General features: G+C 46.3%; 1 protein-coding gene across 1 annotated transcript in view; it reads left to right on the top strand.

Moving 5' to 3' along the window:
- The window catches only part of CACHD1 (cache domain containing 1), a 107201-nt gene extending 90022 nt beyond the window's left edge, over positions 1–17179 (top strand). Inside the window, exons 15-27 of the mRNA XM_031050741.2 lie at positions 129–310; positions 1797–1907; positions 4469–4591; positions 6664–6763; positions 6880–6996; positions 8181–8341; positions 9345–9431; positions 9629–9745; positions 10694–10845; positions 11104–11265; positions 11812–11889; positions 12754–12855; positions 15511–17179. Of these exons, the coding sequence (XP_030906601.2) occupies positions 129–310; positions 1797–1907; positions 4469–4591; positions 6664–6763; positions 6880–6996; positions 8181–8341; positions 9345–9431; positions 9629–9745; positions 10694–10845; positions 11104–11265; positions 11812–11889; positions 12754–12855; positions 15511–15749 (1731 nt within the window). The 3' untranslated portion in view covers positions 15750–17179. The remainder of the gene's footprint in view (positions 1–128; positions 311–1796; positions 1908–4468; positions 4592–6663; positions 6764–6879; positions 6997–8180; positions 8342–9344; positions 9432–9628; positions 9746–10693; positions 10846–11103; positions 11266–11811; positions 11890–12753; positions 12856–15510) is intronic.
- The last annotated feature ends 3690 nt before the right edge of the window (positions 17180–20869 follow it).

Raw genomic sequence — 20869 nt, 5'->3', positions numbered from 1 at the left:
AGAAGACTTGAGACAAGTAATTGAGTTTAGATGATCTCTGATCGCTCTTTAGGAAACCCCAGGAGCAGCTCATTATCTTTTCCTGCAAGTCTTAGAGGAACCCTGCCAGGTCTGCCTTTGTTTTGCAGTTCTCTGTCAGAAATGAAGTAATGGCTACCAGTCACGTCACAGATGAATGGATGACACAAATGGAAATCAGCATCCTCAACAGTTACATTGTGCGCCGTTACATAGCAACCCCCAATGGGGTGCTCCGAATTTACCCCGGTTCCCTCATGGACAAAGCATTTGATCCCACCAGGAGACAATGGTGAGTTTTTAGGGTCCCATTATCAAAGCTTTGGATAATCCCAAAGGGTAATAAGGGAAATAGTTGGTATCCATTTCATAGCCTGGGTTTTTTCATGGCCAGCTCATAAACTACTTAACTAGAAATGTTTTCATCCTTGGTGCTTAAATACAGCTTGTTAAAACCTTCCTTGGTTCTAATTTCAATCCTTCTTATTTCAAGCGATAGCTTCTGTTTCACATCCCTGCCATGGCAGATGGGACTATAAATATTCAGGAAATGAGCATCCCTTTCAGGATTAGCCAATTCCAGGAGCATTTTCAGGTCCTTGTGCCATTTTTGGTTGTGAATATTTTAGTCTTTCTGTTTATTTACAGTGGGTTTCCTTGCTCATTTACAGCAGGAATTTGTTGGCTCAATGCACTATTAATTATGCAGCAGCATCTGATTTGGGAAAATATTTGTATCCATTACAAATGAGAGCTGGAGAAATGAGAGCGCTCTGGAGCATGTGTGGATGTGTGCTTTGTTGAAAGGAGCCAGACAGGTACTTCCACACCATGACACTGGGAAAGGCATGAGCCAGTGGATCCAGCTGCAGAAGGAAGGCTCTGAAATGCTCCTGGCATTGGCCATGCTGTCATTCTTTGATACATATTTTCCCTGAAAATACCATTACCATGGCTACTGGTTAGGTTTTCCTCAGGTTTTTTGTTCTTTTTGTGATGGAATTTTGCTGGTTTTTTGGCATTAAGATAAATGGGGTGCATTCATATATATCATATACATATATATGTATTATAATACACATCATACATATCATAGTAAAAATTTCTTCCCTGTGAGGGTGCTGAGGCGCTGGCACAGGGTGCCCAGAGAAGCTGTGGCTGCCCCATCCCTGGCAGTGCTCAAGGCCAGGTTGGATACAGGGGCTTGGAGCAAGCTGCTCCAGTGGAAGGGGTCCCTGCCCGTGGCAGGGGTTGGAACTGGAGGAGCTTTAAGGTCCCTTCCAACCCAAACCAGGCTGTGGTTCTATGAATCTGTGATATTGCAAATGAACTGAGTGCACATTTACAATCCCGTGTCTTCATTTTAAAAGCTGCCATGTTATTTTCATCATTGTTTTGGGGGTTGGGGTGGCATGGGATTTTTTTCTTTCACATTTCCCTGATTTTCCATTTGCAACATCTCAATTTTGACAGCATTACTTTGTGTTTGGGACAGTCATAGGATATTCTGGGGGAAAATGTTTAAAATTACAATAACTATATTCTGTGTAGAATAAATTAAGCTTTTAATGCAGTTGGATGCAATGAGGAACATCTATTGAGCTAGTCTGTTTTAGATCTGGGTCCTAATCGTGCTTAGGTATCTGTTTACTATCCAGAAATATCAATTTGGTAGCACATTGTTCACCTTGTGCAGAATTCAGTGTCTCTCTCTATTCCTGCAAGGTTAAAGTAACCCTTTGTCACTAATTCTGATCATTTCCTTTGCCTTCCCTTAGGTATTTGCATGCAGTGGCTAACCCAGGACTCATTACCTTTACTGGTCCTTACTTGGATGTTGGAGGGGCTGGCTATGTTGTTACGATCAGTCACACAGTCCATTCATCCAGGTAAATGGTGTTCTGAGGTTTGTGCCAAGCAAGCATACTCTCAATGATCAAGAGTTGCTTTGGGTGGGAGAGAAAACTGCAGGGTGACTCGTATGTGTTCAAGAACTGAAAACCAGGCCTGGTTTTAAAGTGCTTTTCGTGACGTGTAATAGAACCTTATGACCTTAGAGCAGCTCCTGTGCCTAAATGGGGTATAAGAAACCTGGAGAGGGGCTTTGGACAAGGGTCTGCAGGGACAGGCCAAGGGGAATGGCTTGAACCTGCCAGAACAGGGGAGACTGAGCTGAGCTCTTAGGCAGAAGCTCTTCCCTGGGAGGGTGCTGAGGCGCTGGCACAGGGTGCCCAGAGAAGCTGTGGCTGCCCCATTCCTGGCAGTGTTCAAGGCCAGGTTGGACACAGGGGCTTGGAGCAAGCTGCTCCAGTGGAAGGTGTCCCTGCCCATGGCAGGGGTTGGAACTGGAGGAGCTTTAAGGTCCCTTCCAACCCAAACCAGTCTGGGATTCTATGTTTAAAGAAGGTCAGTTTATAGGGTATGTACTAAACCTTTCTGTCACAAGTTCTCCCAAGTTTCAGAAATAGTAGTTACTCATTTTGGTTTTTACAGAGTCTCCTCCAATACTGTAGCTGAGCACGTGGCTTCTGCCCTAGTGGCTTCTACTCGTACAAGGGTCACTTCTAACATGCTGGTGAATACGGATCACAAAGCCAGCAGAGCCCAGGTCACTGCTTCTCTTCTCTGCTCAGAGACATCTCGGCTCTGTTTGGGATTTCCCACCACAGGACGTCTGCCTGTCTCTTTTGGCAGGAGCATTATGAGGCTGAACGCCTGATGGTGCTTCTGACAGAGGAATTTACCTAGAGGAAAGGAGCACTTTTGTAAGAAGAGAAGTGCCATTAGTCAGAACTGTGATTTTTATCTAGTGCGAGATGGTTTCCTTAGCTTTAAGAAATTAGAGCTCATGTGGGTTATTAGAACATGATTAAAGAACGGTTACAGAGAGTTTGGCAGATGTGAGTGTGATTCCTTGGTAAATATGACCCCTAAAGCTTATAGTCACCTGTGGTTATAATCCCCAAAGAGGTCTTAGCTTAAAAAGAAGAGGGCTGGGGGGGGAATCAGGGCAGTTAAGAGGCATAGTCGCATTAGAAACTGCTCTCTGGGTTTAAATAATACTATTAGCTTCTCTGGAACTGAAGCTTTCCTCTTGTTCCCAGTTTATGTACGTCTTACTTCCCTTCTGGAGGCAGTGGATACAAGGTTTATGCAAGATGTTATTTAATAGAGCTTGCATCAGTAAAGCAGAAGGATTTAATGCTTAAAAATGAAAGTAAAACATATTTAAAGCATTCCTAATGGCTTTTTGCCTGTCAGGACAGAGCAGTAACTTCCTAGCTTGATGCCTTGTCCTATACAGTTAAATGTATCCGTGCTGTTTCACTGTCATCCTGTTCCCATTCCTTCTCCCTGAAATGGGTAATGTGAAAAATAAGTTAAAGACAGGGTTTTAGGATCTGTATTTATAAACCTACAAATCAGATTTGTCTGCATCCTTGCTATACCTCCTTAATAGCCAGCAAGCTTCAGTCCAGTAAACAGAGTTGGTTTTCTATGATAAGGGGTTGCCAACAGGCTCTGCTTTGTGTAGTCCAGCTCTGCCATCTGTCTTCTTTTTCTCAGCATTTTTCTTCCCAGCTTCAGAGATAAAATTGTTTAGAACAGTATTTTAAGAAGCAACAAGTCAAAGGTGTCTCCTCTGCCATTAACAGAAGGTTCACATAGGTGCACACCCGGCGATTTGAGGACGAGCTGATCATTGTGCATCCTTAGGGATGAGAGGTAGCTTGGTCTGGCCATGCCATCCCAGTGCTGCAGGAAGCAAATGTTGAGAGTTTGGATGTTAGAAACCTAGTGACGGAGCTCCCCTCATCATCTGGTCCAGCCTCAGGCTCCTCACATCACCACATAACAGAACCACTTCATAACCTGCCCTAATAAATATTGTTGTCCTCTATTTTTGGGCTGAAATTCATAATCACTCCTATACTTTGGGATTTTAGGGATTTAATAAAAAGTCTATGGCAGCTTCATTTTCAGATCCCAATGCTGGGGACTGAATAAAGGGGAGCAGTGCAGAACACAACCAGAGTGAGGTGGTGGGGATTTGGGGACTAGAAATGCAGAAGCCACATCCTCCATCACTTGTGAGCGTTGGGAGTTTTAACCCTAATGCCTGTTGCTAAATATCAAATGTCTGTAGGTGGTAGGGTGTGTGTAAGAGTGGAGGGAGAACAGCCCGTGGGGAGATGGGTCAGTTCCTGGGTCTGCAGCAGGGCTTGGAAATGGATGAGCTTTAAAATCCCTTCCAACCCAAACCATTCTAGGATCCAGTGATTTAAACACAAAGAGACTGAACTGAGCTTCAGCATGGAGCTGTGGGTTCGAGCTGGTCCTTTATACACCAAGGAAGCCAGTCCCAGGTCAAGTAGGAACTGAGTAATTAAAATATCAATTATTAATAGAGCCATGAAAGCCTTTTTCTTTTTCCCTGCTCTCTCTGCAGTGCTCAGATGTCTTCAGGACATTCAGTGGCAGTGATGGGCATTGACTTCACCCTGCGATACTTCTACAAAGTCCTCATGGACCTGCTCCCAGTTTGTAACCAGGACGGAGGAAACAAAATAAGGTAAGCGAAGGAACTGCTGCCAGGCAGGAAATACCTAAAACCTTTTTCTTCTCTTTTCCTTTAACCAGATGACCCAGAGCTACTTTCCAACCTCTCTTATTCTACGATTCTGCTCCTTTTCATGTGTGTTCTCTGATAGCCACTAAAAGTTGTGACTGTTCTGCTCATAAAGATTATGTGGACTTTATTCCAGATGAAGCTGTCATCAGCCAAGCAGTCAGGCTGCAGGGTTACAAAACCAGAGGATAACTTCATTTAGACATCACTGAAATCCTGGGCAGCCAACCCAGTTCTTTATTAAATGACCACACTTCCCATTCTCTTCTGTTTGTTTTCATTATGCTATTTAGTTACTGTGAGCACGTAATGGTGATGTATTATCTCTAATTATTAGAACTATGATTATTAAAATACACGTTTGATATCTTTTTCTCAGAAGTACATAGCACAGCATGAGGCAGAAGTAGTCTGAGTTTATTTAGCTCTATGTGGAACTGAACTGTTCCTCTCTAAGCACGGGGTAGCAGGGGTAGACCCTGGTTTGGATCCGGAGTAACTTGATAACAGGATTTGGGCATTGTTGTCTCTTTGTTTGCTTTTAAACCTTAAATTTGGGAAGGGAAGTGGTTTTCTGTTGTCCTCCAGTTCTTTTCTGGTTTGGTTTGGGTATTTTTTAATCTATTTTTATGGTGTACCAAAAAAAATGAGGGTTTCTGGTTTAGCATTCCTTCCCCCTCCCAGTTAAAAACTGCTAACAATCAACAGGGTCAGATGCTTTATTCTGTTTCCTCATTCCCTAAATGAGGAATTTCAAGCATATCGCTAAGGCATTCTAACGTAGCTGGATCTGATGCTTACAGCCTCTGTGTAAATGCACACAGGTACTAAGAGCCAACTCTTCTGTCTGTCAGGCATCAAGGGGTGTTTAATGGATCTCTGCTGAGCTTTTTCCCTCTGCACTCACTCTGTTTTCAAACTACAAGTTTTCATGAGTCCTTTATATACCTCAAGTGCACAGTCCCATCTAGAGAAGCCGATTGCTTTAAGTTATACCTGCTCTCTCCTTCCATGAGCCAATGGCAGGGGATTGGAGCTAAATGATCTTTGAGGCCCCTTCCAACCCAACCCATTCCATGTTTCTGTGTAGGCAGAGCTTTACTCAGCAGACTGCCATGGGAATCACAGCCTTTAAAGTGCTGCTGGCCCCAGGCAGGAGGCTGCCACCCCGCTGGGCTCTTTGGGAGCATTGAGTGGTCACATTAACCTCCCCCTGTCCCCCTTCTGCAGCCACTGATTCTCTTGCTCTCGCCTTCCCCAGTGTGGCTGTCTGCAGCTATGGAAACGGGAGATGCCCAAACAGCATGGATTAAATAAATCCTTGCAGCACACTGGGTTTGGGACAGGGGCACAGATCTGACATGGTTTCTCTGAGATCAGATGGGAAACTCGTGGGATGAGCTGAAAAGGGAGAGAAAGGGATGGGAAGGCTGAGGGTGAAACAGGAGTGATTTATCTCCCTGTTAAAATGGAATTCTAAAGCAGGAGGTTATTAATGATGAGTGTGAAATCTCTGTTTAATTAGCAAGATAGGAGACTAATAAACTGTCAGAGCTTTCCAAGTTCATTATGCTGCATTTATCCTAGAATCTTAGAATGGGTCTGGCTTGGAAGGACCCTTAAAGCTCCTCCAGTTCCAACCCTTGCCACAGGCAGGGACCCCTTCCACTGGAGCAGCTTGCTCCAAGCCCCTGTGTCCAACCTGGCCTTGGTTATATCTGCATCTTTCCTGATCACACAAGAAAACGCACTGAGCAGTTTTCCTTTCTGTTTCTAATCCATTCCCTTTTCAAGTCCTATATGGTCCAGGCTCGCTGCAGCAGTTACAGATTTAAAAGCTGCAGGGAAATCCCTACTATACTATTTAAAGCCATTTTCCAGTGAATTTGTTTAATGGCCCTGTTGGTTCAATAAATGGAAGCCTTTGAAAGTTGTCCTCTGGCTATAAATTTCAGATCAGGTTTTATGCCCTTGAGGTCTGATGGGGAGCTCTCTGCTTTGTTTGCTGTGTGCAGGTGCTTTATCATGGAGGACAGAGGGTACCTTGTGGCTCACCCAACCCTCATCGATCCCAAGGGACACGCACCAGTGGAGCAGCAGCACATCACACACAAGGTCTGCCTCCTTTTTCTCTTGGTTTAATCCTACCTTTCTGAGGTGGTGAGGGCTGTAGAGAAACTGCTATCTGTGTCTGATTTCAAAGGCATGAAGTCTTCTTGTTTTTCACTTAGGAGCCTCTGGTAGCAAATGACATTCTGAACCACCCCAACTTTGTCAAGAAAAACCTCTGCAACAGCTTCAGTGACAGAACAGTTCAGCGGTTTTATAAATTCAACACCAGCTTAGTGGTGAGTGTGTTTTTCTGTCTCATTTGGCTTTTGAATGTACTTTGGTTGGGTTGGGTTTCTTTGGGAAAGCCTTGCCAGGTTGGGCAGACGAGGCTGGAAGCCAGCCTGCCGTGTGGGTTGGCTTCCGTTCCCCTGCCCAGACACAACCTCAGCGATCTGGACTGCACAGGCTGTGTTTGCACGAGGAGTCAGTTGACATCCAGGGGCTTATGGATGTGAGCGTTGGCCAACTGTGGTCGGTGCCTGCAAAGCCTCATCCAGCATCCTGAAAAAGGAGCAGTTCTGTGGCTTTAGGTGAGGAATTTCCAGCAGTAGTTGGGATATTTTGCTTTGGGTCCTCTGACCTGACCTCTGGCTTCCAACCCTGACCAGTGCATGGGTAGTAAAGGTCTCTGGTAACTTCAACTTCTAGTTTGGTGTCCAGATAAATGCATTTACTGATGGAATGTACATGGGGAACCCCAGACTGGTTTGTGTTGGAAGGGACCTTAAAGCCCATCCTGTTCCAAACCCTGCCGTTGAGAGGGACACCTTCCACTAGAGCAGGTTGCTCCAATCCCCTGTGTCCAGCCTGGCCTTGGACAGGGATGGAGGGATGGAGCATTTACAACTTCCTTGAGCAGCCTGGTCCATTGCCTCACCACTGTCACAGGAAAGAACTTCTTCCTTAAATCCTACCTAAATCTCCCCTTTGTCCTGTCCCTGCAGTTTGTAATGAAGAGTCCCTCTCCAGCATCCTTGTAGGCCCTGTGCAGACACTGGAAGCTGCTCTGGGGTCTCCACGCAGCCTTCTCTTCTGCAGGCTGAACACCCACAGTTTTCTCAGCCTGTCTTCGTACAGGAGGTGCTCCAGCCCCTGCTCATCCTTGTGGCCCTTCAACAATTTCAGGTTCTTCTTGTGCTGAGGATGTCCTTCCTGTGTTGGGGTCCGTGTAAGGTTTACAAGCCAAGAGTATTTTTTCTACCTTCCACAGTTGTTCCACTCAGCAGTAGCAGCTTGGAAGCAAAACTCAACAGGGTGATGAACAGCTTCATGTGAAGGCAATTTTACTTGTGAAGGTGGCACTCACATGCATTTGTGTTCCCGCAGCTCTGTGGGTTTCCTTGGAAGGGGGCAAGTCTTCAGCCCTGAAACAATGAGTTTCTTGCTATGCTGCTGACACTACTTGTGTTGTGTTCCTCAGGGTGACCTGACAAACCTGGTCCATGGCAGTCACTGCTCCAAGTACAGGCTGACACGAATTCCAGGCACCAATGCCTTTGTGGGAATCGTCAATGAGACCTGCGATTCACTTGCCTTCTGTGCCTGCAGTATGGTAGACAGGCTCTGCCTCAACTGCCACAGGTGAGCAGGAGATGGGAAGTGAGGCTCCAGGCATTTACTGTTTCCCTCTTTCCTGACTTGAGCTTTATAAAAAGCACATTTCTTTTGTAAGCTAAATGAAAACGTGCAGGGAAAAACTGAAGTGAAAACAAACCAGTTCCTTTACCTACACTGATGGTAAGAGACCCAATGACTTGGCATCCTGCTGATCCTTTGCCATGTTGTCAGTGTATGAAAGTACAGGGTAGTTTATTCTTGAGATGTGAGGAAGAAATTGTTTACAATAAGGGTGGTAAAACCCTGGCACAGATTGCCCAGGGAGGTTGTGGATGTACCATCCCTGGAGACATCCAAGGCCAGGCTGGATGAGGTTCTGGGTGACCTGATGTGGTTGAAGATGTCCCTGCTCATTGCAAGGGGTTGGGACTGGATGAGCTTTGAAGTTCCCTTCAAACCCAAACCATTCCATGATTTTATGTTAAAACGCCACGACAGATTTAGTTTCTCAGGGCAGTGATTTGTGGATCAGGCCCTTTGTTCAGCATATTAATACCCACAATTTTATGTGGCTTGATGTGGTTTTCCCATTGAGGGCATCCTGGTGCTTGCAAGAGGTTTTGCCTACACCAGCATCATTGCACATTTGTCGCACTGGCAAGAACATCATAGAATAGTTTAGGTTGGAAAAGACCTTTAGGATTGAGTCCACCCAGTAACCCAGCACTGCCAGGCTACCTCACTTTGCTGTAGCTTCTCCTGCTCCTGGGCTGGATGTGGGGAGTAAGGACAGATTTGAGACTTGTCCAGGGTTGAAACGTCAAGGGGTGGGTAACAACAGACCAGGGAAGCTCTGCCACTGCATTATCCTAAGTCCCAGTGCAGAACAGAGCAATCCCTGTGTTCCTGTGAGAGGGAGAAAGGTGGCTGAGCAGCCTTCCCCGCGGTGAGCTGCTGGTGGAGCTGCACGGCGGGGTTCCCATGGTGCTGCGATGCTTGATGCGTTTTCTGTGTCTCCTTCCTGCAGAATGGAGCAGAACGAATGTGAGTGCCCGTGCGAGTGCCCTCTCGAGGTGAATGAATGCACCGGCAACCTCACCAACGCCGAGAGCAGGTGAGGCCCATCCTCCCCTAACACACAGCTTGCACAAAGGCCATTAACAAAGTTACCTGTTCGTTCACACTAACTTACAGCTGATACAGGCTATGGATATGATATCTAGAGATGATCTAGAAGAGGTAAAACTGATGGTTTTCACTGTGCTTTGACTACTTTTATAATACAAGGCTCTGCTTTTTGCCCTGCCATAGGAATCCGAGTTGTGAAGTTCATCAGGAGCCAATGACATTCACAGCAATTGATCCCAGCCTGCAGGATGCACTCCCACAGTGCATTAACACTCAGTGCAACCAGAAAACAGAGAGCGGGTAAAGTGGCCTTCTCCATCCCTCCAAATACACTGTGTACTTGAAAGAATTGGGTGAAAACAGCTCTTCCTTATAGTCTTGAATGGTAAAAATAGGTCTGATGGCAGAATGAGATCTTACAGCACACACCAGTGGTGACTTTATGCTCCAGTGCTGAAACAGAAGATCCCAGGGTTCCCATTTGAGTTGCATGACACTATTAACAGCAACCAAATGGCCTTCCTGTCACACTTGGTGGCTCTGAGACCCGAGGGTTGTGCAAATGGGAGATTTGCTGTTGAAAGGACAACAAATTCTTCCTTTTTAGCAAAATGGATAGTGCTGTGATGTTTGTCTGCCTGCTGGAGATAATGTGCGGGCTAAAGTGTTCATGGAATGTAGACTGTACTTTGGCAGGGGTGACTTGGGAACACATTGTAGATGGTAGATTCCTGTCCATTTCTAGCTTCTTGCTTCTCTGTTCTGCTCCAGCATTACAGAGAGAAGCTTGAGGGCTGGTTGTTCTTTTGCTAGCTGAAAGAGGTCTCCAGGGAGCTGAGATTGCTGGAACATCTTGTGCTCTGCCCAGACTTTCCAAATCCTTTCTTCCGTCTTCCAAAGGGCTGCAGAAAAAGGGTGGAACCATAGTCAGACCTCACCAAGCTGAGGAATGTCTTGCTGGAGGGGTTACAAATAGGATTTGCTCAGGCTGAGTGATGGAGAAAACAAAACCTTAGCAAACAGACTGGGGAGATGCATGCTGAAGATGCAGCTTCCCTGGATAACTTCCCTGGTGGTACTTGAGCAGTTTAATGACAAGGTTTTGGTGGTCAAACATTGTGTATGTGAGGGCTCACAGATGATTTTGGCCTCCCTCTGCCTCATGACTCTAAAACAGACTGAGCTGTGACAAACCAGAAGTGTTAACATTTAAAGAACATGAAGTCTTGTCTTGGTTTCCATTTTCAGGGATTGCTTTGGTGTGTTGGACTGTGAGTGGTGTATGGTAGACAGTGATGGGAAGACCCATCTGGATAAGTCCTACTGTGCCCTTCAGAAGGAATGCTTTGGTGGCATTGTGGGAGCCAAGAGCCCCTATGTGGATGACTTGGGAGCAATAGGTAACTCTGCCTTTCTGAATAGGTGCTGTATTTAACTGTGCTCAATAACACGTGCTTTTGGTGTCAGAGCATGCTTCTCATAACGTGTCTGTATATATTTTTATATTTATAAATATGTTTTTTATATATATGGGATATAAATATAATGGGAGAAGGCTGGGATTCTGTGAGTGGATAATTTTCAGAGATGTTCGTTTAAATATTTCAGCAGAGCACTTATGGCTTTTTTTCCCCTCTGTTTTGTCCCTTTCGATGTAGGAGATGAGGTGATCACTCTGAACATGATCAAGAGTGCACCAGTCGGCCCGGTGGCTGGAGGCATTATGGGCTGCATCATGGTGCTTGTCCTAGCAGTGTATGCGTATCGCCACCAGATACATCGGAGGAGTCACCAGCACATGTCACCCTTGGCTGCTCAAGGTGAGCTGATAACTCTGCAGAGAGAAATGGGAGCGTGTGGAATTAAACCAACTACAAAACAAACCCCAAACTCAACCAAACAAAACCCAACACAAAACCAACTAAAAAGATCCCAAAACTCTTTCCATGATTTTGTTTCAGTGCTTCACCCCACTTAATTTCCCTTTAGCAAAGCCTTACATCAGGCTGCTCACATCCAGCTCACTGTGTATTGCTGCCCTCTCCTGGGTGCTGCCAGGCCTGCTGCCACCCGAAATGCTGAACAGGCAGCTCTTGTCCGGAAGCTGAACGCAGGCTTTTCCTAGAGTTAACCCAAGAAACCAGGCTCACAGCCTCCTGGCCCATGTCATAGCACACCCATGACCTATGGTTATTTCTGCACAAGAGTGGAGCTTGTGGGAGAGTTGCAGCTTTCACACCCTTTCTGCTTGGCCTCTTTAGGATGTGATTTCTGTACTTGTGTTTCTGCATCTGGTCCATGTGATGTTGATGATCCCCAAGTTTTCTCTTTAACAGTTGCATTTTTCTGTGTTTAATGGTGTGTAGAAATGTCAGTGCGTATGTCCAACCTGGAAAACGATAGGGACGAGAGAGACGATGACAGCCACGAAGACAGAGGAATCAGTAAGTAGCAAATCTCTTTTAGCAGTAGAAAACGACACAACAGTGTTCTAACTTTAACTTCCAGTGCACCCTGAGCGTCATGTGGAAAAGTTACTCCTTTTTTATGTGTGAAAAGACTCATTTGAGTATGTGCAGAGGAGGTTTGCCCCGTGTGCCCCTCATCAGGCCCAGCTCCAGAAATAGCTCTGATCAGCTGAAAAATTAGAATTGTGACAGAACAGGGGATGGAAAACTCCCACCTTTGTTCTGCCTTGCATAGCAGAGGCCAAGGCTGGCCTGCGTGTTCAACCAATGGGGCAGCAAATCTTACTTGCACTGATTTGGGATGCTTGTACTCCTTTACCGTTCAGTAAAACCGGCACTTTGAGTGGGGTACTGATGTGCTGTAAGATGAGCTGGTGTATCTGAACTGGGAGAGCTGCAGAGACAGAGCAGATCCTTGTCTCTGGGCCCTCACTGAGAGCTGAAGTGATACCCAGGATTTGAAACTGTGTCAACACTCAGGCTGAACAATAAGTGTGTCTGAGTTTCATGGCTTCAATCTCTGCTTCTCCAATTGCTTAGTTTCGTTCTGAGCAGGCTTTCAGTGCCGCCACAGGTTCTTTAGTGTTGACACAGAAATGCCCTAACTTCTATTAATCCAAGCAGATGAGGTGAACTGGTTTGACTGGCTCTTGATCTATTCCATACTTAAACACCTTCTTTTTACGCTTCCTCCTCTGTCTCTTGACAATCTTCTTATATGAACTAGCATTTGAGAAGAGTGAGTTTGCAGAAAGCCTCTCCCCTATGCTGATTATCCCACTGCTACAAGGCAGTGCCAGCCCTCCCTTCCCAACCAGTTGTGTTTGTTCCTCTCTCCAGTCAGCAACACCCGGTTCATAGCAGCGGTGATGGAGCGGCATGCCCACAGCCCGGAACGCAGGCGTCGGTACTGGGGCCGCTCAGGGACGGAGAGCGACCACGGTAAGAGGTGCACCACTGCCCTGGGCCCAGGTTAATGATTGCGCTCACTCGCTTTCCTTCAGGTGTCTGGCACGTTGCAGATGAAGCTGCCAAACCCAACCCAAAACCCTTTGCTCCTTCTTGCTTCACAGTTGGACAGTGCTGACACCCTCCAGCAGAAGACACAGTCTGGTGAGGGTGCTGGGTTTGTACAGCAGCAGCTCAATGCCCTGCTCCCCATGTCTGATTTTGGGTTCAGGCAGCTTCACTGGGTGACCCCAATTCAGACCCACAGAGAGGGTACCGCAGCTGCCACATTCATTTTCTATCCCCAGCCCTAGCAATCTAAATGTTCAGTTGGGATAATCAACTTCTACTACTTCAAGAGAGAAAGCAAATCCCTTGCAGGCACATCAGCATCTCTGCTGCTCTTCTCTGTGACATGACATGTGCATCTTCCATAAAACTCCAGCAACATGTGCTGGACACCTGAATGTCTTGGTCAGATAAGGGTGGATTTAGAGACTAATTGTGTCAGGTGCCTCCTTAGCCTTTTTATTGCCCATTATTGCAGTCCATATATATGCCCACATATTGCAGTCCATGCCATCACCACAGGACATCTTACATCACCTTTAAGCAAACAATGATCAACATGAACTGTGTACATGTATAGCAATGAAGGGTGTTCAGCCTTGTGTGTTTCCACACACGCACACTGTTGCTGTGTCTCTTGTGCCCTGAGACTAAGTCTCCTTAAACCCTAGAAGCTGGTAGAAGGGTGTAATGCTGTTGACTCAGGAGGCTTAATATAAATTAAGAGGAGGGTTGGACAAGGCGATCTGCGACAGATGTCAGCTCTTAGCTGCATGTTGTGGCTGGGTATGTTACAGCAGAGCTCTTCAATTATTAAGACTGTGGTTGCATTAATGGAATTGCTGAGATACAGGAAATCTAAAGGCCAAAGCTCTGGAATGGGGATGAACAGATGTCTGAGAGACAATCTTGCTCTAGGAGGAGATCCCCTGGATTTGGGGCCAGATGACCTGTGTGGAGGCAGGTTTGTTAGGCTCATGCTCCTTCTGCTCCATTACTTGCAGTCCTAGCAAATCCTTGCCACCTCTGGAGTCAACAGGTCAGGGTCAGCAGGGGAACTGTCTACCTATTCCTGAAATGTGCCCTTCTAATTTTAGTTCCTGTAATTCCATCTTCTTCAAAGGGCTGCCGAGGCAGCTTCCTCAGTTCCTCTCTGCCAGCTTGAAACCATGACTCAGAGCATGGGAAATGAGAACCAGCTTTGGGTCCTCAGCATGCTATTTATAACACGCTTCTTTTAGGCGTCTCAAGCTGGAAACCTGACCGAGATGCTCAGGAGCACCAGTGGGTTTTCAGCTATAGCCAAAGGTTCCCAAGAAGGATGATTCTGTGAATTCAGACAAGGTCCTTTTCATTTCTAGCTTGTGGGTTTGCATTCAGAAACACTGAGGTGGGTTTGTTTGTGCTGCCAGCTGGGTTTGAGTGGTAACAGGTGGTTTGAGTGGTAAATCCACATCTTGCAGTCATCTCATAGTAACTCCCAGCACCTGCTTCAAAAAGAGGGAACAGAAAATCTCTAGGGGACCTGCTAGGAGATGGCTTCCTTGCTGAGAGAGCAGGATCCTGTCTTGTGAGGGTTTGCTGTTAGCTGGCTGGTGACATCCTTTCCTGAGGATATCCCACTGAATGCAGCCTCTCATTACTCCCACAGGCAGCTCATCCTGGAGGTTTTAACTTCTCAGACTCCAGTAGCAGCTACTTTAGTGAAGGGACAGCCTGGAGTAAACTGCATCATGCACATGTGCTTAGCTGGAAGTGTCAGTGCTGCTTGGCTGTGTGAAACATTCCCGTGTGGATTCAGGAGAGTTCTTTAAGTGGATGGAAAGCTCATTGAAACCATGTGCTTGGGGTTTGCAAGCAGACCCTCACTGGTGAAAAGTGCTCTCTTCCTTTTAAAGGTGTAACACTGTGATTATGCATCAAGATGATGTGAAGAAGTTTTGTTGTTTCCAGATCGAAGAGCTGGGGCTCCTTCCTAGGAAAGACATTGTTTGATAGGAACAGAGGTACCAGAGGTGATTCCCACCTATTTCTTGTCTGTTTGTAAAGCTCTGAGGAGTATCTTAAAAGATACCATCCCCCAGGAAAGCCTTGTTTGGTTTTAGAATCAGTGCTAGCAATTCTGCTATACCAAACTGTTGAACGTGTGATGGTTTGTTACTGTTTGGGATAGTACAGACCATAGGTCCCCAAAGTTGATAACAGTGCCAGGGAAAGGGATCTGTTGGGAACTGAGAGGAGAGGATGGGTTTGTTTGTTTCTTTTTCTGTTAACTAAAAACATTGGTTTATTCTCTATAAAGCACTGATTGTGCCTGATGCCCTGAGGGGTGCTGCAGCCAGCACTGTGGAATATCACAGGATCCAAGAATGGTTTGGGTTGAAAGAGACCTTAAAGTTCATCCAGTCCCAACCCAGGCCACAGGCAGGGACCCCTTCCACTGGAGCAGCTTGCTCCAAGCCCCTGTGTCCAACCTGGCCTTGAACACTGCCAGGGATGGGGCAGCCACAGCTTCTGTGGGTGAAACATTGCCCTCTTATTCTTGTTTTAGCTTCTTAGTCCTGCTGGTTTCTTTCCTAGGCTACAGCACGATGAGCCCTCAGGAGGACAGTGAAAACCCCCCGTGCAATAACGACCCGCTGTCGGCTGGTGTTGATGTTGGAAACCACGACGAAGACTTGGACCTGGACACCCCACCTCAAACAGCTGCCCTGCTGAGTCACAAGTTTCACCACTACCGGTTGCACCACCCAACTCTCCACCACAGCCACCACTTACAGGCTGCAGTCACGGTACACACTGTGGATGCAGAATGCTAATGGACAGTGAGGAAAGGAGCATTCGCTCCTGAGCCGTGATCCATGCAGCCACGGGCAGCTCTGTTTCTGTGCTTTTCACCAGGAATGATTTAACTGACTTCCCAAGTAAACTGTTAGGAATAAGGGCTTTACATTTGTATAAATGTAAGGTTGGCTCTGGAACGGAAGGGAAATGGGTTTGATGGATGGACCTGCCATCACATTTAATAAGGTGGAGCAGGAGGAAGGTCAGAGCTGCAGAAAGAGGAACGTGAGTTTATACAGCAGCTGAAGCTTTGGAAGGCCTGTCCTGCTGAGCCAAGAGGAGAGAGCGTGGAAGAGCCAGAGATGATTTGGTTTCCTTAACTGGAAGAGCAGGAATCTGTGCAGCTGAAGCCTAAAGAAGTGCCAGATAGAGGCACGGGGCGGGGGGAAGGCTGTTGGTTTCCCTGCAGTTCATTCCACACGTGGAAAAGTCACTGCTCCGGTTGCTGTATGGAACCTGGGACAATGCATCTCAAGATTTTTAAGGAAAGGATTATTTTTCTACTATTTATTGAACTGGAAACTCTGGGGGGAGGGAGGGAGAAAACATGTTAGCAATTCTCAATGCCTACCACATATATTCTGTGATGGTGAAGTGGTTCTTCTGAGGAAGACATCTGTTTCTTATTAGCTGATATTCATCCACTGCCCCGCTCTGCAAAGGGGAAAATGAAGAAGTCGTTTCTGACGTGTTTACATGCTGAATGCTTGCTTTTCCACAACTGTGTTCTGTAAATATCACAACCTGATTTATATTACAGTATTTTCTGCCTATTTGCAGAGGAGAAATCCTCTACTCCATTACTAAAATCCTGCCCCTAAACCTCTCCATCTTGACCTCTTTGAGCATCCTTCAAGGTTTCCTGTGTGGAAGTAACAATGAATTTCCTTAGCATTAGTTAGCAGATAATTCCACATGAAATCTGGGCCATTATTCTGTTTCCGTAGGACACTGTCATGGTCAGAAGTAGGGATAAACCAGTGGGGTTGAAAACTTGGGTTACTGTGGAAGATCTCCTTTTAAAATGCTGCTGTTTGTCTGGAATTTTAACTCTGCTTGGTGGTTCAAACCAAGATTGATTTGTCTACAACACAGGGCATCATGGCTATGAATTAGTTTTAAATCACAGTGTTGTATTTTAGACCCACGTGTTGTGATTACAATGCTCTAAAAACCATTCTTGCACTGTGCCTAGGATAAACATCCATTTCTATGTATGTTTCTTTTAAAGATCACTTGTTTTAATTAATATGGTACTTAATGCTGTATTCTGTACAAACAATTGGTTCTTAACCAGTACAGTCAAATAAGTCTATGTGTGTTATCAGGATACCCCTTTATACTATGTATAAAATGAAAATCTCTAGTGAAATAAACTGTATATAAAGTCTAGTTCTGAGGATAAGTGGCTAGAGTGAAATATTCCAAGTTTCCTTTCATTTTCTGCCTGAAAGGGTGCTATAAGATGAAATATTTGGTCAGATTCCTATAGTTTGTATCCACAGATCTAAACTTTAAATGACAGTATTGAGATGTTATGAAGTTATTTCTTTAGCGTATGGTCATTATATGGGAAATGGTTGGTGCTGGAAGTGCTCAGCCAGCACCTAGACTCACCAAAGCCATTAATTTGTGGGTTTTTCCTTATGTGGAAGTGGATTTGCCATTCTGCTGTGTTTGTGTAGGATTGGGATGTGGGGTTTTGCTGAGCAGACAGCTGGAGAAATCTATTAAGCACTGCTTTGTGCTCTCAAAGGTCTGAGTCCGATGCCCTGTGACAGTTTCTGTGTCAATTCCTAGATCCGACTCGCTGGAATTTCTGATATTGAATCCAAAGTAGTGCTGGTGGTTGGACACTGGACAAAGGGGCTGTTTTGTCAGGTTGGCATGCAGAAGAACATGCATTATTTTACTAGCACTGCTTGCCCGAAGAACAACGCATGCAGCCAAGAAGCGGAATTTTAAAGCATTAAGGGAAAATAGCTTTCAGTGTGGAAACTGTTCAGCTCTGTGCAAGTCCTCATAGCAGTTTGTGCGAAACGTGGAATGAGAGGCTTTGCTGTTCCTGTTTCCTAGCCCTAGAGCAGTTGTACACATGTTCTCACTAAAATTCAGAGGTAAATCCCATTTGAAATTCCAGCTAGGCCTTTATTTGGTCTCTGTGAATGCAATGGGGAAGCTGGAGTCCAGCCAGAAGCTGTTATCACATGACAAAAGTGTCTCTGGGAGTTACTGACTTGTAAAGTGGAATTTGAGTGGTGTTTTCCCCATCTCGATGTATATCTGAAGGAATCTCACTCTGCAGCAGCAGTTCTGTGCTCCTTGGTTGAAGTTTGTGTCAAGCAATAAATATTAGACGAGTTCCCTTGCACATACTATAATGTAAACAGGAGTAAAGAAAAGCACAACTTTGGCTTGATCTGCACTTGACTGTGCAGATCTGAGCTGCTCCTGACGTTCATTTAAACCAGATAAGGCTGTGGAGTGTATTTGTAGTGAGAAGCAAGGCTGGGGCTCCCAACACAAAAGGGACCTGGACCTGCTTGAGTGACTCCAGAGAAGGCCATGGAGGTGCAGCTCTGCTCTGGAGCCAGGCTGAGAGAGCTGGGCTGGGGCAGCCTGGACAAGAGAAGGCTCCTGAAGGGGAGAGCTGAGAGCAGCTCCAGTGCCTAAAGGGGCTGCAGGAAAGCTGGAGAGGGGCTTGGGACAAGGGCCTGTAGGGACAGGCCAAGGGGAATGGCTTGAACCTGCCAGAACAGGGGAGACTGAGATGAGCTCTTAGGCAGAAGCTCTTCCCTGTGAGGGTGCTATGGCGCTGGCACAGGGTGCCCAGAGAAGCTGCATTCAATGATTCATGGGTTCTGGGCATTCTTGCTTATACCTGAAGTAGTGAGAAAAGCCAAAGCTCTTGCTGTAAGGAATAATAAGGTGGAAACCACAGATCTAGAGGTGTACCAAACCATCACTGCAGGTGCTGACAGCTTGTCCTGGCAGAACTAATTGTAATGCTGGTAAAGATACTGTTGTTTGTTTAAAACAAAACCTGGCAATGGATGTAATCCGAGTTTCTCAGAAGCTGCTTGACAGCTCTTATATTGTTATTGTCCATGGTGCTGCCAGGGCCTTCCCTCCCTCATTGTTTTCCTGCGGTGACAGAGGAGCAAGATGAGCAGCCAGGTGCCTGCCTTGGACTTGTACCTGTATCCTTCTTCCCTATACCTGCTTGGATTCGTGGCCATTAATTCCCCAATTATTTCATTCAACCTGTCGGTTTTCCTTCATCCTTCCAGAAGAAGTTGTTTAGAAATGAAAACAAGTGTATCCTTTGGTTCCTGTTTGCTGATGTTCCCTTGACCCGACGCTGCCAGCCTTTGAGCACTGTGAAGTGTATTGATTTCTCCTCCATGCAGGTAACCCCTGTGGCCTTCCCAGGGCTAGAAGCTGTTTCCACGTTCACAGGATATTGCTTGAAAATGAATTGAGATGGTTTTTAATTTGTTTATGCTATTGCTGGGATAAAAAATGTGATGTGGAAAGAAGAAGTTACAGTTTGCCCATGAATGTTTTATAAGGCCACTGAAGCCCTGAAATATTATCTTTCCCCTTGCCCTTGGCAACGATGGGGAAGACAGATGAGGATTCATGAGATGTTCACATGCGCAGCACTGGTTGTGACCATCAGTGGTCAAAATGAGCTCTCTGCCTCTTGAAGGCTTCATTCTGTGAAGTGACCCAGAAATGGTGATGAGGAAAGGGTTTGTCAGGGTACAAATTCTGGGAACGAGCTGGCAGCAAACATGGTACAAATCCAGGATGGAGAAGTCCTGGATGGGGTGTAGAGAGTGCAGGTAACCCAGAAGGCTGCATGCAAGTGCAGAGATTCATTTGCAGTGCTCATGGCTCTTGCTCCCCATTGCATTTGTTGTAACTGAAGAGAGAAGCCCAGCTCTGGCTGGGATTTTCAATGGAGCCTGCATGGGGCTTTCAGCGATGTTTGGAATAGGAATTCCTGCAGCAGTTAATGTGGTAACTGTTGGGTTGCTTTGCTGTACGGTCCCCTCTTGCCATGGACCCTAACTATGAAAAAGCAACGCAAGTGCCATAGAGGATTTCCTATTTGCAGCGCTCCTGCGTGATGAGAGGGAATTATTTTCCCTTCTTTCTGTGCTCTGCACTGAGTCACGGAAGGTCCTTGGCCCACAAGGACTTGCAGTTCTGAAGCCAAGGCTACCATGGAATTTAGACACTCAAGTCCAAGAGTGAAGCCCTCCAACCCCTGCCTTGTTAGTGAGGTGCCAAACATAACTGGTGTCTTTGCCAGGGCATGCGCAGGAAAGCTGCTGGTTTGAGCTGGGGAAAAGCTGGATGTTTCCCTGTTTCTGCACCACTGATAGACAGCGCCTGCTTTGGATGGTGCTCTTTGAGGTTGGAGTAATGCAGAGCCTCTGCCTGGGAACCCAGACGAGCTTGAGCTGCCAGAGATTCCTATCGAACACTGTGTGAACCGGAGCTTACAAAGAGCCATGTGGACTTTGCACATCTGCCTCATCCTCCAGTGAGATCTGCAGCAAACAGCTGATCTAATAACATGTCAAAGGAAAATCAATGTCTGAAGTGCAAGCATTGCCTTCAAATCATCAGCTCCACTCCATTTAACCAAGGCTTTCGTTGTAATGCAGCACCATTCCCTGCCCGTCTGAAAGGGACAGTCCATAGCAATGCCCTGAGCAGGAGAGAATGAGGAATGTGATGGCAGAGGTAGACCATGTATTAGATCTGGAAGCTTCACCTTCAGCTCCAAGAGGAGTCACAGTGGCCTTGTCTGAATACTGTGGCAGAACTGCCCTGTTGTTCTGGCAGCAGGAGATGCTCTCAGGAGCCAGCAGGAGCAGTTGAGTTTTGTTCTCGTTTCTTCTCCACTTTATAGCTGCCACTGGCAAACCCCCCAGCTTCTTGGAGCACTGCCCAAGCAAGTGCTCTGCACTGATAGTGCCACTCATGGAACAAAACCAGTGATAGCGAGGAAGGGAAAGGGTTGGCCCAAAAAGCACCATGCAGGAACCTTTCCACCCCAGCCCTGGCAGTGGAACGTGAG

This window comes from Melopsittacus undulatus, chromosome 6 (genome assembly GCF_012275295.1).
Source record: "Melopsittacus undulatus isolate bMelUnd1 chromosome 6, bMelUnd1.mat.Z, whole genome shotgun sequence".
NCBI classification, from domain to species: Eukaryota; Metazoa; Chordata; class Aves; order Psittaciformes; family Psittaculidae; genus Melopsittacus; species Melopsittacus undulatus.
The sequence above is the reverse complement of the archived record's forward strand: the minus strand, read 5'-3'. Positions and strand labels throughout refer to the sequence as shown.